At 42.4% G+C, this 14,671-nt stretch overlaps 1 protein-coding gene across 1 annotated transcript in view; it reads right to left on the reverse strand.

Annotated features, from left to right (window-relative positions):
- Positions 1 to 5,605: 5,605 nt before the first annotated feature.
- Positions 5,606 to 14,671, reverse strand: part of SNTB2 (syntrophin beta 2) — a 117,465-nt gene continuing 108,399 nt past the window's right edge. Inside the window, exon 7 of the mRNA XM_059153810.1 lies at positions 5,606 to 13,124. Coding sequence (XP_059009793.1) covers positions 13,032 to 13,124 — 93 coding nt within the window. The 3' untranslated portion in view covers positions 5,606 to 13,031. The remainder of the gene's footprint in view (positions 13,125 to 14,671) is intronic.

Below are 14,671 nucleotides of genomic sequence, written 5' to 3' on the forward strand. Positions count from 1 at the left end.
CGCGGCCCAGAGCGGTCGGGCCTGAGCCGCGCGACTGCCCCCCGGCGGCCACAGCTGGCACTGCAGGCACAGCTCCCCGCGGTCCAGGGGCGGCACCGACTAGGGCCGGGGCGGGGCTGGGCAGGGGACGTGTTAGGGGCGGGGAGCTCAGGGTGGAGGGGGGCGGGAAGTGAGGGCTGCGGGGGCGGGGCCAGAGGCAGGGCGCCTGGAAACCTCAAGTCCTCAAGTCCTAGATACCATTTCTAGCAAAATAGTGCCTGTAGAACAGTTTTTCTTGCACAGTAAACCTAGTTCCCAGAGTTTTGGATTTCTTATGTTTAATAGAGTATACTAATAATTAGTATCTACCTTGTCTGGCTTTTGGGGGGAATAAATGAGCTAGCTACTGTAAACACAGTGTACCCCACACTGGGGATACAGTCTCTGTTAACCATTGTTATTTTATTTTTATTTTTATTTTATTTTATTTTATTTTTTGAGAGAGAGAGAGAGAGAACATGAGCAAGGGGAGGAGCAGAGGGAGAGGGAAAATCTCAAGCAGGCTTTATGACCAGGATGCAGCCAGAAGTGGAGCTGATCTCAGAACTACGAGATCACGATCTGAGCAGTAATCAAGAGTCAAGTGCTTAATGGACTGAGCCACCCAGGCGCCTCCTCTGTTAACTATTAATATGATGCTGGTGGTTCAGTCTAAAGTCAGTTTTTGGCTTTGTTTTTTAGTATCAACCCTGCTACTTTTCTCTTTAGGAAAGTGGTTTTCTTTTCTTTTCTTTTTCTTAAGATCTTTCTTTCTTTCTTCTTCTTCTTCTTCTTTTTTTTTTTAAAGTAATCTCTACACCCAACCTGGGGCTTGAATTTAGAGCCCTGAGATCAAGAGTCTCATGTTCTACCAACTGAGCCAGCCAAGAGCCCAGGAAAGTGGTTTTCTTAAATCTCCAATGCTGGGGGCTTTAGCCCTGTAAACTTCAGTATAGTATATCTGTGCTAGTTTCTGAGGATATAGCAATGATCATAACAGTTCTAGGTCAGCCTACTGTTTGAGAAGATAGATGATGTTCATCAGGAAAGATGATGTAATAAGTGTGTTGAGGCCCATCTGTGAAAATCCACATGCTTTGTACACATCTAACAGGCCACCTGCCCAAGATAGGTGGTCAGAAAAGGTTACCAGGTTCAAAGCTGAGGTCTGAGGCAGGAGAAAGGACACTCCAGGTTGATGAAACAGCCTGTAGAAAGGTGCTGAGGCCCTATGGAGGCTACTGATGGAATCTAAGAAACTGGAAGAAGGCTCATATAGGCAAAGAGCAGAAAGTAAGTCAAAATGAACTGATGTGGGGGAGTTGGGCAAGGCCTGGGCATTTTGGCTATGGTAGAGATTTTGGGTTTTATCCTGAGGACAATGGGAAACTGTTTTTTATTTGTTTGTTTTTAAAGATTTTATTTATTTATTTGAGAAAGAGAGAGAGAGTAGGAGCAACAGAGGGAAGCCGACTCCCAGCTAAACCCAGAGATGAGGTGGTGGGCCTATCCTAAGACAAAACCAAGAGTCGGATGCTTCCCCAGTGGAGTCATCCAGGGGCCCTGTTGTTTTTTTCTGAGCGGTGACTTGAGCCCTACTGTGCAGAACAGCTTGCAGGGATGGGGTGGCTATAGCATGCAAAGCTATTGCTGTAGCCCACAAGTATGAGGGAAGCCTGTACTAGGGGCAGGGGCACAGAGAGACATATACAGAATGGAGACATTGTGGAAGACAAATCATAAGCACATGGAAGTGTTTTAGACTTGGGGTATGGTGAGGGTCAGGAAGGGACAGAGGTGACTCCTGGGTTACTGGCTTCAGGACCTGGACAGATACTGGTGACACTGAGTTGGGGAATACTGAACAGAGCCCAGATTTGGGGGGTGGAGAAGTGAGGAAGATCACAAATATGAGGTGTCTTTGAAACACCAAGTTTCAGTTAGGCATATACATCCCGGAGTCAGAATAAAGGTGAGGCCAGAGATACGCAGCTGAGAGCCCTCTGGGGCTAGGTGGGAATGAGATCTCCTAGGGCAGCGCAGCGTGCAGGCGGAGCCTAGGACAGAGCTTGGATGCTTGCTGGCTGACGGAAGGAGGATGAGCCCGCCAAAGCAGCTCAGAAAGACAGGTAGAGAGGGAAGCTAGCCACAGGAGTGCTCTGGGAGTCAGGGAAGGAGGACTGATAAGGAGACGGGAGCACAGTATCTAATGCAGCTGAGGAGGCAAACAGTCCTAGGAAGACACCAGCCGCCTCAGCCAGAGACGTTCCAGTCATGTGATGGAGGCGGAAACCCTCCTGTAATGGGCTGGCTGAGACGGGGGGGGGGGGGGGGGGGGGTGGTGTGTGTGTCACGAGGAGGCACAACGCTTTCAAGAGATTTGGGGAAAAGAGAAGGAGGCCTAGAGCATTAGCTGCAGGAGTTGAGGGGTCTGGGAAGGAATCTGTGATGGTTTTTTTTTTTTTTTTTTTTTTTTTTAGATTTATTTATTTATTTATTTGACAGAAAGAAATCACAAGTAGATGGAGAGGCAGGCAGAGAGAGAGAGAGAGAGGGAAGCAGGCTCCCTGCCGAGCAGAGAGCCCGATGCGGGACTCGATCCCAGGACCCTGAGATCATGACCTGAGCCGAAGGCAGCAGCTTAACCCACTGAGCCACCCAGGCGCCCTCTGTGATGGTTTTTAATGGGAGAAGAGTTGAACATGTTTAAAAGCCCAGTAGGAAGGGTCTAGTTGAAAAGGTTTATGAACGGGAATGGGACCAAAGCAGGAAGAGGACTGGCTTTAGACATTATAGTCGGAGGGAAGAAGATAAATGCCTACCTAGGTCAGCTGGAAGGTGAGAGAAGCTGGGAGAGTACCTTTGGGTGGCTGCTGTTTTCCCAGTGAATTAGGAGCAAAGAGAATCTGCTGAGAGAGAGAGAGAGAGAGAGAGAGAGAAGAGGGAGCCCTGGGGTTTGAGGAGAGTAACGATGGTTTGAAATCCTTTCAAGTGACCCAAACATGAGCAGTGTTAAGGTGAACACCCGGTAAAGGCTGGCAACCTCTGTAAATTTACAGAAGTACCAATTTGCCTTGAGCCTTCCTCCCCAGGACTCAGCTACTCACCGAGATGCAGGAAGGTAGCTGGGTTCCTCCACGTGGCTCCCACGAAGGCAGAACCGCAGGGAACTCAGAGGTTTTGGCGAGCGCGGTGCTGCAATGGTGGGCGATGGGATGGGAAGGAGGGAGGCGGATAAGGAGCCGGCGAGAGAGTCCATGAACTAGCTGAGGACCCAAAGGGTTGAAGGACGGTCCCAGCAGGAGCATGCTGGAGAGGGCTGCTTCAGTTCCTGATTTTGGAAATGGCTCCGTTCCAGCAATAACCGTCTAGGGGGCCACAGTGGGAGCAGGAGGATGGCAGAGCTGGAACAAAAGGGCCCTCGTCACACACAAGGAGACTGAGGAACCAAAAGGCCAAGCAAGGTGCTTCGCATTCCTGTGGACACTGGAATCAGGATCGTGGTGGGAGTGGAGGGACAGGGCTATGATGAGCCTGGGTGAGACAGGGAGATGCATACACATGGGACGAGTCATGGCTTCTTAGCTTCCACCCTGAGCACTGTGCTTTCAGACGCCGTCGGAGCTGTGTAGCTGGCCTGGGGAGGCTTGTATTTGCTACTCTGTACCTGGCATCGGCGCTGTCCTTCCAGAGCTGGAAGACCCTGCAGTTAAGGAGCGCTGGGTTGTGATGGCTAGGGGTGCCATCACAGAGGACCACACACTCTGGGGGTGGGGGTTAAACAATAGAAATTGTCTCCATAGTTCTGGAGGCTGGAAGTCCAAGATCAAGGTATAGCAGGGTTGGTTTCTTCCGAGGCCTCTTTCCTTGCCTGACAGATGGGCATGCTTTTGCTGTATCCTCGGGGGGTCTTTTCTGGGTGCACATGCATCCCTTTTCTCTGCCCAAGCTTCCCTCTTTTCTAAGGGCCCCAGTCAGATTGGCCAAGGGCCCACCCTAACGGCCTCATTTTAACTGAATTGCCTTTTCAAAGATCCTATCTCCAAATACAGTCACCCTCTTGAGATGTGGGGGGTTGGGCTCAGCCTGTGAATTTGGTGGAGCACAATTCAGCACATAGCAAGGGCTGGGTGTGAGATCCACGCGCTGTGTTTACTTTCTCTTCGTTCTGCTTATTCAACTTTCTTGGGACTCCTGGAATAGCTTCTGTCTTCTGTGAGCCGGCAGTACCGACACCGGCCCTGCTAACAAAGCAAGCTTCCCAGAGGAAGCTCCCCGTCCTGGAGGGAAGTTCTGTGCCAAGCAGCCGCATCTGGTGGCAGGAAGTGGGCCTCCTCCCCGTCTCACTTGGCTGCCCACTGCGGACTTTTTCCTGGGAGGACAGCTTGAAAACAGACTCCGAGAACCCCTCAGTTCTCCAGTGGTGTTGCCACTGCTGGCAGTTTAGGAGTCAGTGGAGGGAGGGAAGGGGAAATAAAGGCGTTAAATATGATTTGTGGGATGTCACGTGGAGCATGTTCTGGCTTCGTAGATCCAAATCAGATCAAGAACTTCATATTCTGACTTTCTCACTAGAGCGGAAATCAGATTATCAGCTCCCACACATCTGAGCTCTCACACTTCAGGTAGAAAGTCACTGACTTGCAGATAAACGGTTTGGTTCGTTCCTTCCTGCGCCTCACTTTCCCAGGTGGGATTCGGCTGATGCTGGCAGGGCGACACGTGTTGTGAACCTGAGCTTGAACCGCTGAGTCAGCTCTGCTTAGTCAATACAACCTAGTAAAATCAGACTGGACAAACGCCAGCATTCTAGGGCTCCTGCCAAGGAGTGGGTTCTTAACAATATTGTTAAGGATCCTTTGAGTGGGGGCCAGGAGGAATGTGGAAGAAGAGCTACAAAAACTAAGTTCAGGTGAGTAACAGCTTGGAGAGGTAGGGCCAGGGTGAAATCTCATGCAAAGTGAGTGACTGACCGTGCAAATGAATGGAGCACTGATGATTCCTGATAGGATTGCTGAAAAACCATCTCCTCCCCTCTGTGTGACTCAGAGTGTAATAAAGCTCAGAGAGATCCAATGATTAAGCTCCCGTCAGTCAGTGAAAGTCAGTGGTGGAACTAGAACCCAAGCTAGGTTTTTGAGTTTGGAGTTGCTCTACGTCTGCTTAAAGATGACACCAGCAGAATGAGGAGACATGACAACAGAATGCCACCTGTGGCACTGGATAGGCTCCTGTGCCGGAAGGAAAAAGGAGACTTTGCTGGGACGACTGGCACCACTCAAATGGGGTCTGTGGCTTGGGTGCTAGTGTCGGGCCACGCTGATTTGGTGGTGGGGGTAGGGCTGCACGGGTTAGGGCGACAATGACAGTGCAGGAGAGTGTCGCTGTGTTTGGGAGGGACACCCTGAGGATGTAAGGGTGCCGGAGCAACATGTCAGAGAAAGACAAGAGGGGATAACAGCACAAATGTAAAATGTTAACAACTGGGAAGTCTGGATGAAGAGGAGGGATGTAGGAGATCTTCGTACTGCTCTTGAAATCTTCCGGCAGGTTTGAAACCATTTTAATGTAAAAACAAAAGAAAAAATACAAGTCTAAAAGCATTTTTTTTTTATTTACAGTATAAAGGTTACAAACGTATATATGTATTTATATATATAATACCCTTAAGTTACAAATTTTCATTGTAATGTACAATGCTGTATGTTGATGTCCAACTCAAGGGAAAGTATTGTCTATGCATTTATATTTATAGAGTACACATAAAGCTTTTTTTAATTCTTAAGAACACAAATACTGCCCTGTTTTATGCCCTAAGTTTTGATTTGGTAGTCTGGCGATACCAGAGGATTTGAGAACTGAATCTTAAACAACACTTAAAAAGAAGTCTTGTTTAAATATAGGGTTCTAAAAAGAAGGAAAAAACCAGAATATCATATACTTTTAATTTCTTGTAGAAGTATTATTCTAGTTTTCTAATAATACTTAATGAAAATGAAAGTTGTATGGAATAAAATACATACAAGGGGGGCATAATCAGAATTTGCACAGATTAGCCAAAATGGCCTTCATAGTTAGTGGTTTGCCATATTATCTTCTATAAGACCTTGGGTCTGGTACCAAAAAAGGAACAAATTCTTTGGGCACCAAGGTCTTATGCTGAACACATCCAACAGATTGTAAACGTAATACTGGAGTCTTATGCTGGAGAAAAAAAATACAAAACTAAAACCAGTTCTTGTAATCAGGGTAGACTTGCTACAGGTATGAAGAATATCACTGAGACTGATGATTGTGCCAAATCCAAAACTTAACTGAAGTCATTTCCTCTCCCCCAAGTTTTAGTAATTCACAAAACAGGGGTGAAAAATACATGTGATACCCTCTAGAACAGGAGATAGAAGGAAAGCACTTCTGCCAACGTAGGAGGAACAGACACTTCCACGACAATACCTATGTGCTGATTCCAATACCACAGAATCATTAGCACCTGATTGTCAAAGGGTAGGTTTAAATTAAAGGCCAACACACTGAAGGCAAGACCTACTTTGTGTGCACTAATCCGGGATGTGGAAAACAAAAGGGAAGGAGCCTATGTGACCATGTGCCCTGTGCCATTCCAATCACAGAGGACTGAAGTACTTTCTGGGTATAATGAAGGACACTGCCTTAAAAGCTGACCCCAGTAATAAATGGAAGGCAAGGTGGGTGGGAGGGAACTGTCACTCTATGAAAATTATGAAAAAATTCAACTAGCCTCTCTTGTTTCCTTTAGGCGTCTTTTTTATTGAGTTTGAATGTCAGAGTGTTCTAGAGTAAGTGGAACTTTGCTAAGTTTAAAATATTTTCTTTTTGACACACCATTAGACAAATGTTCCTTTTACCATGTGTAAGAACTTTTAGCAAATGAGACGTTCAACGGGTATAAGTGTGGAAATGCATGCGTCAGCACAATTTAGAAATGGGGATAGATGAAATATACATTCAGCTTTGCTATTTATAGTTAAAAGAAGCATTTCTTTAAAAAGACTTGCTGTTGATCCACTTCGGGCAACAGAGCTTAAGTTTTGTTGTTGTTGTAATTTATTCCTAGGGATATTCTATACTGTTCTTCTCAAACTAAAGTCTAGTTTTTTAAAAAAGATTTTTAAGTAATCTCTACACCTAACATGGGGCTCAAACTTACAATCCCAAGATTGAGTTGCACATTCCACCAACTGAACTAGTCAGGCGCCCCGCTAAAGTCTAATTTTGCATTAAAAAAATTAAACTTAATAAAAAGACTGACCTACTTAAGTGTGCTTGGAGTTCTTTCATGTTGTCCTGGACCAGAGACGGAGCACGATTTCAAACCTTTTCCAGTCAGCCAGAGGAGCAGAACTGCAGAGGTACTTTTTGGTAAAAGTATGAAGTGGTTAATTACTTGACCACTGATTGATAGATGGCATGGTGTAACTGAGAAATAATGGATTATGTGCTACTTGAGGGTAGGAACTTTCTTTTGGACACTTCAGAGTACCTACTAAGTGCTTATTAGATGAAACAATACTTGAATTAATATGTCATTAATTAGCCTTGCAGTTTCAGAAATTCCTCCAGGCCCCCAAAGAACCTTTTGGCTTCATAAGAGATTTCCATCACTTCGGAAGAGGTGACAGAGCATTCAGGTTCCAAAGGTATAATATGTGACTGGGATAAAGGGGGACTCTAAAACAAAGCATCTGGGTCAATAGCATAGTTAAGTAACAGCAGAACTGAGGAAGGTACTAGGAATCTACCAGGGTAGCTAATCTTACAGTATAATAAAGTACCATTTCTCTATTATAGCTTTTTCGGTTCAACCAATCTATTTTGGAGCAACTCAAAAATTACAGTTCAGATGGCAGATTTTTGTTGAATATAGTCAAATGTTCATTAGCGAGCAAGGACTCATCGGTAAATGGCATTACTTATGAATCACACCAAACGTAAATTCACTTTTAAAACTTAAGTCTGCAGTTACCTGGGTGGCTCAGTCATTAAGCGTCTGCCTTCGGCTCAGGTCATGATCCCAGGATCCTAGGATTGAGCCCCACATTGGGCTCCCTGCTCTGTAGGAAGCCTGCTTCTCCCTTTCCCACTTCCCCCTGCTTCTGTTCCCTCTCTTGCTGTCTCTGACAAATTAAAAAAAAAAAAAATCTTTAAAACTTAAGTCTGCTTTGGTTCAGTCACCTGAAGTGGGAAGAATAGAGGTGGCAAAAGATTAATCTCAAGTTTATCAGTTTTGAAACAAAAGAAGAAATCTTGTTAAAATATTTTGTTGAGCTAATATATAAAAACCACTCTTCCAGTGGGGAGTTTAGCTATTGTTAAAAAAAAAAAAAAAAAAAAGACAACAGATATACAGGTGTGCTCTCTGAACCTATTTTTGGTACCTTATTTTAACTTGTATCACTGATCTGCCAGATCTACTTTTTTTTTTTTTTTTTTTTAGAGAAATGGTTTCAAATGTGCCATTAAGCAGTCTCTTTCTAGCATAAATTTCACTTATCATTACATGATAGGAGTAGCTCTATTGCTCAAAAATACATAATCTTGATATACAACATAATTATTTTATAATTGTCTGTCATCACACATTTATTGTCTAGATACCCAGCGCAGGGAAGGAGAAAACTTTAAAAAAGGAGGGAGAGTAGAGACTGCTGCTGTTGGTTTTTAAAGACAGTATGTAGAAAGTAAAAAGAATTCTAGATTACCATGCAATCTTGAAAGAGAGAGCACAGTAGCAAATGGCAAATTCCTCTGCTTTCATCTTCAGGAGGGGAAAAAAAAAAAGCCACAATAACAATTTAAATTTAACTAAGATTTCCAAACTTAAGACAGGATATAATATAATACCACCTGGTACATTACAGACCTGATAGAGATACACATACAAAAAGAGTGAATATGGTTATGGTCAAATTCAACTTAAACTTGAAGTTTAAGCTGAATTCCAAATTTAAAGAAGTCTCTTTTCCTTACATAGATAGTTGATCTGACCAGAGCAATTTGCTTTGAGACTGAAGAGGTCAGTCATTTTACTTCTTCATTAGCAATTGAAAAAATATGACCTTTGGCTTTCTAACCAGCCATTCATTCATGGCATCTACGGTGGATGGCAGCAACGTGGAAATGTATGCTGGATATTTGGATAGTTTCAATATTACATACAATCAATAGCTTATAACAAGTGAAAATAATAAGAACAAAGTTCAGCATAAGTGTCCAAGATAAGATACAAAAAAGCAGAGAAAGTGCTTAAGTCTACAGGTCTTCCCTGAAAGCTTCAAAAATGTTTAACTTTTAAGTAGGTAGGGTTTTAATAGAATTTGCATAGCAGCTTACAATAGAATTTGCATTAAAAATATGGAGATTCTTCCATGTTTTTGACAACATACAAATACATCCACATGCACATAAATTAAACAAGAAGACCTGGAGGTTCTCACAAAATTTAAAAAAAAAAATCCATCATAACTTTTTCTCAAAAGTGGTCACACTTTTGTCCATCAAAATCATTTACAGTGAAAACTTTTTTCCGAGAGAAAAATGATCTTGTCCAGATTCCACACAGCTTAATTTTTTTTTTTAAAGAATAAATTTTGGTCTATTAGCTAAGTGCATTTAATCAGCTGAAAAAAGCTTTGTTACCATTCTGCTTAGGATGATAAATTAGGAAAACAAATAATCAGTGGCAACTTTTATCATTTGTTGGTTAGATTTTTCCACTTCTAAAAATGTAAGAAATAAATAATTCAATCTCTCCTGCCATCCAATAATGTTCCATAACAAAGTTTGTGAGCATACAGCTGATAAAAACAGGCACAATCAGACTTCACCGAGCCTAAAAAGTGCTAAAACATGGCTTTAAAATAGGTGAATGATATGTAAAGTAATTTTTGATTGTTTGTACATGTCCCAATATTTAATCTGAAACTGTCTACTAGGTAGGTGAGTTTACAGTTATAACTATCTAATAAATACTGTATAAACATACATTAAAGTATTTCTTCATATAAAATATTAGATACTTATTTCCAGGTAAGGTTTGATAACTTCAGGAAAGGGCTTACCTTTTTCAGAAAAAGAGTAACTGAGCCTTTCTTTCTTTCTTTTTTTCTTTGGAGAGGAAAAGGGAAATTTTAGGAAATGAGGAGGAAGAATTTTCACACGCCAATTGGCTACTTGTAGATATCTGTGTGGAATATGGAGAAGATGTCAAAGCCCCAGGTCTGGGGGAACTGAGGGCACGGAAGCGGGTCCACTGGGATGACACTACTCTGCAGGTTCATTCCCATTCTACACACGGAAGCCCGCAACATTCTCAGCAACTTCCCTAATTCAAAATGAAAAAGAAATGACAAGTTAAGCTGTTCTAGAAAGGGTGTGAAATACCCCAAATGCCCATTTTTAGTTATCGTTTGAAAATAATTTGCCATATTTTGGCATCTTAATACAAAATACGTATTTATCAAGGCTGTCCTATTCATAAAAAGCACTTCATTTGTGGTTTGAAAACTCCATAAACACACTTAATTGAAGGACAAGCTGGTCACCCATGATTGGAAAGCTGTTGATGTTACACAGGCAGCTTAAGGGCTCTTGCTCTCAGGGGTGCTAGTGGTCAAAGGAAATCTCCCACACATTTTCATTTCACATTAAGACTCAAAATATTTAAAAAACCTTATGGACCTTGGTGTTAAATATGATGGTTCAAGCTTGAACAAAATGAGTCAGAATGGCTCACACACTTTACCTTCTCCTGCTCACATGTTCATTATACCCTTTTTAGAGAACTTTTTCATATAACTGATGAGTACAGTAAGTTTCCCCTGAAAATATTCTCAGTGGCTTATTAGCCTTTCACACTAACCAAGAAAACCTCAACCAAATGGCTTTGCTGCAAAGTCTGTGACTGCACTGTGCAACTTTTCAGGTTAATAATGCTCTCACTGCGAAGAATGTCTAAGCTGCCTTATCTGAGGGTATTATGTGTTGAAATTCTGCTTCCAGAAATCATAGCTGGACCTTCAAGATACTGCTTTTCTTCCCTTGCAAATTTACTAAAGATGGAACTAAACATAGGTCTATGAATCCTTAAAACATAAAAAAATTCTTGAAAGGCATATTCTAGTCTAGATTCCAATTTCCAGTTTTAAGTGGATCAAATCATTTATTTTTGGAACGGTAGCCGGGGGAAGAACTGTAATCTCTCCCCAGCCTCTGCATGTGGTTAATCTCATTGTACAAGGGGAAGAAAGATTGACTTATGGGCAGAAGAAACACAATGGAGTTACAATGTCTAACTCAAACTCTCTGCTCATGAGTCTGCTCTTCCAAATGTCCCACCTAGGTCAGTCCACACTCACACCAAATAGCTCATGTTTTGCATTTATGGTTGTGGGGTTTTTCCTCCTCTGTTTGGAGTGTTACCCTCCTATACTCCCTGAAGTGCTCACCTCCTCTTATGACACTCCTAATAGATATAGTAAGTGAGAAGTATCCCTAGACTTTTCCTCCGAGAATACCGAGAACATCTGAGTCAATATCACCTTTTCTTTTAGATCTGGGGACTGTAGTAATCTTGTCATTATATATAGCTATTATATTAAATGTTTTCAGATATATACCTCCTTCATAATTAGGAAAAACAAGCTGAGTGTGATTCTTTAATACCACAATCTTACTGCTACTAAATAATGATGATGTCTGGCAATGCTTAGGAAAACCCAGGTAGCTGTTCTGTGGCCTCATCACCCTGCCCACCAGAGAATGCATTATTAAGTCAACAGTGAGTCTTGAATTAGCAGCTGCCTGTCCATGCCACTCTGCTGCCACAAAGGGAGAGGACCAGGGCCAGGAACCAGCATGGGCTCACAAAGGCCAATGCAATTTCACATGATGTTTGTGCTAAAGAGATGGCTTTATAGAGCCTACTCTTTAAAGAAGTGGGCTCTCCAAGATTTATCTTCCTCAGTGAGATCTACCCACTAGAAAAGATACTCCTAAGGAAACCCATCTCAAAGACTATTCCTCAAAACCAAGATGGATGATCTCCCTGGAATGGCAGTGATAATCCAGTTATTCAAACAGTGACTAATGAAGCTCCACTAACCCTAACCAAAGGCACATTTGGTAAGCAATAAAAAAATGGCTTAGGCTAAAATGAGGATTTTCTTTTAAAAGAAATCTTATCGCCTGGCTCCTACCAAAGATAAGTCAGAAAAACCTAAAACAAGCAAACCTCTTCTTTCAAATCAGTGGTTTCCTACTTGGTCACCATTAGAAAGGGAGTGGAAGGCAAGGCAAATCAAATTTCACAAGTTCTAAGTCCTAAAGTTAGCACTTCTGAGTGGCAAAGCTTGTGATGCGGTGGGAAAGTGGTGACCAGAGTGGGATGCAGGAGAGCCAGGACAGATGGGAGAACGCTTTGGTGTGCAATTCAGGGACTTCCTGGGGTGGAAGGATGAAGTGACAGTAAGCTCCAATAGCACGTAGGACCTATCCGGAATGGCCCAAAGCACAAGCGGCTGTCAACTAGCACCTGGGAAAAGATGGTTGAACTAAGCAAGATGTCGAGGCTTGAAATAAATCCTACAAGAAGAAGAAAATGAAAACAACTCTTGGATATTTGATTACGTCCAAACAAACAAACAAAATAAAACTAAACAAAAACCCACAATGAGCCATCCTTTTTCAGAGGGGAAATAAATCTAATGACTTAGAAACCACATTAGGAAACGAGGCAATAAATCAACAGCTTCAGTTCGGAGCTTATTAGAATCCTAGAATTTCTGGCCAAGGTAGCTTGTGAAAGGCAGGCTCTTCTTTAAACACAGTTACTGTTCAGCAGTGATCTGCAGGTCCTTGTCAAGGCACTGTGCTGGAGGAGAGAGCAAAGAGCTTTCTTTTTGTGCTTTTTTTTTTTTTTTTTTTGAGGTGGAAATACTTCTTGTGACATTCAAGACTCTTTTCTGATTTTCTGCTGCTCATACGAGCAGTCCCATGCGAGTGACTTTGGCTGACAAGAACGTGTGCAACACAAATACGATCGGCTTCGGACAAGAGTGCAGGTCCACGGTCTGTGGAGAAAGCACACGAATGATCACTACCACACACAGAAGCTTTCATAAACAGACACAAAACGAACAAATTTGGATGTATTGTTCTACTTTTTAGAAAGAATTTGGATTAAGAAAGTGTAGGGGCTCCTGGGTGGCTCGGTTGGTTGAGCATCTGCCTTAGGCTTAGGTGATGATCCTTGAGCCCCGCATCAGGTTCCCTGCTCAGTGCCAGACTTACGGAAACATCTCTCAGGAACTTAAAGCCACAAATGAAAAGTATACTCTGAAGTAAGGTCACTCCAGGTAGTAATGAAACACTAGTGTGAACTTCCACATCACAGTTAGGAGACAAGTGGTGGGGAGCTGGAATCCACCATGCCTGGCAGGAAGAACCAAATGGAAGAAGATGGAAAACAAAGAAAAATATGCTATATGGAGATCATTAATTAGGATTATATTCCCAGGGGAATCAGAGTGAATGCAGCTGAATGTGACTATGGATGGGTATGATTTTTGATATCCCTCACAGGTTTGTGGTAGGAATGCAACTCTTGAGGCTAGTTAGGAGGGCTAGTCATAGATTCCTAAGCTTAGGCCTCTATCTGGACAGTTGACACCAGGTGAACAAGGAGACCTGCATCGGGCTGTGAGTCAAGCCAGTCCTCAGCACTGATGCAGAACCAGGAATAGGGCATAGTTAACTATGCCTTTTAAAGAAAAATACAACTTTATTCAAAATATAAATTACAGAGCATGAATTTCATCATTAAACTTTGTATACATTAAATATAAGGCAGGGAGTAAAACTATATAGCCAGGAATAATCTAATACCTAGCTTGCTAAATGACAACTGCTATGAATAACTAGTTAATTTAACATAAGTTAATTTAATAGAAGCATTTAACTCTATTTAATGTTTGAGGCTTAAAATATATATATATATATATATATATATATATATATATATATACATATTTTTATTTCCCAGCAAGATCAAATATACCAGAAATACAGATACAATGCTGAAATCCAAATGATTTTAAAGTGCTTATTGGTTTCTTGAGGCCCTTAAAACAGCCCTGACCTAATCAAAGACCCTTGGATGGGAAGTCAGTGATTTGATGTTTCAGACTATACTTCCCTCTGGCCTTCTGAGGGATGTTTCCCACTTCTTCTTCTTCTTCTTTTTTAATTTAAATTAAATTAATTAAATACAGTGTATTATTAGTTTCAGAGATAGACTCATCAGTCTTATATAATATCCAGTGCTCATCACATCACGTGCTCCCCTCAATATCCATCACCCCATCCCTCCCAGCTCCCTCCTCTCCAGCACCCTCAGTTTGTTTTCCATGATTAAGAGTCTCTTATTTTTTTTTTTTTTAAGATTTCATTTATTTACTTGACAGAGAGATTGAGATCACAAGCAGGCAGAGAGGCAAGCAGAGGGAGAGGGGGAAGCAGGTTCCCTACTGAGCAGAGAGCCCAATCAGGACTCTATCCCAGGAGCCCGAGATCATGACCCCAGGGGAAGGCAGAGGCCCAACCCATGAGCCGCCTAGGC

Source organism: Mustela lutreola, chromosome 16 (genome assembly GCF_030435805.1).
Source record: "Mustela lutreola isolate mMusLut2 chromosome 16, mMusLut2.pri, whole genome shotgun sequence".
NCBI classification, from domain to species: Eukaryota; Metazoa; Chordata; class Mammalia; order Carnivora; family Mustelidae; genus Mustela; species Mustela lutreola.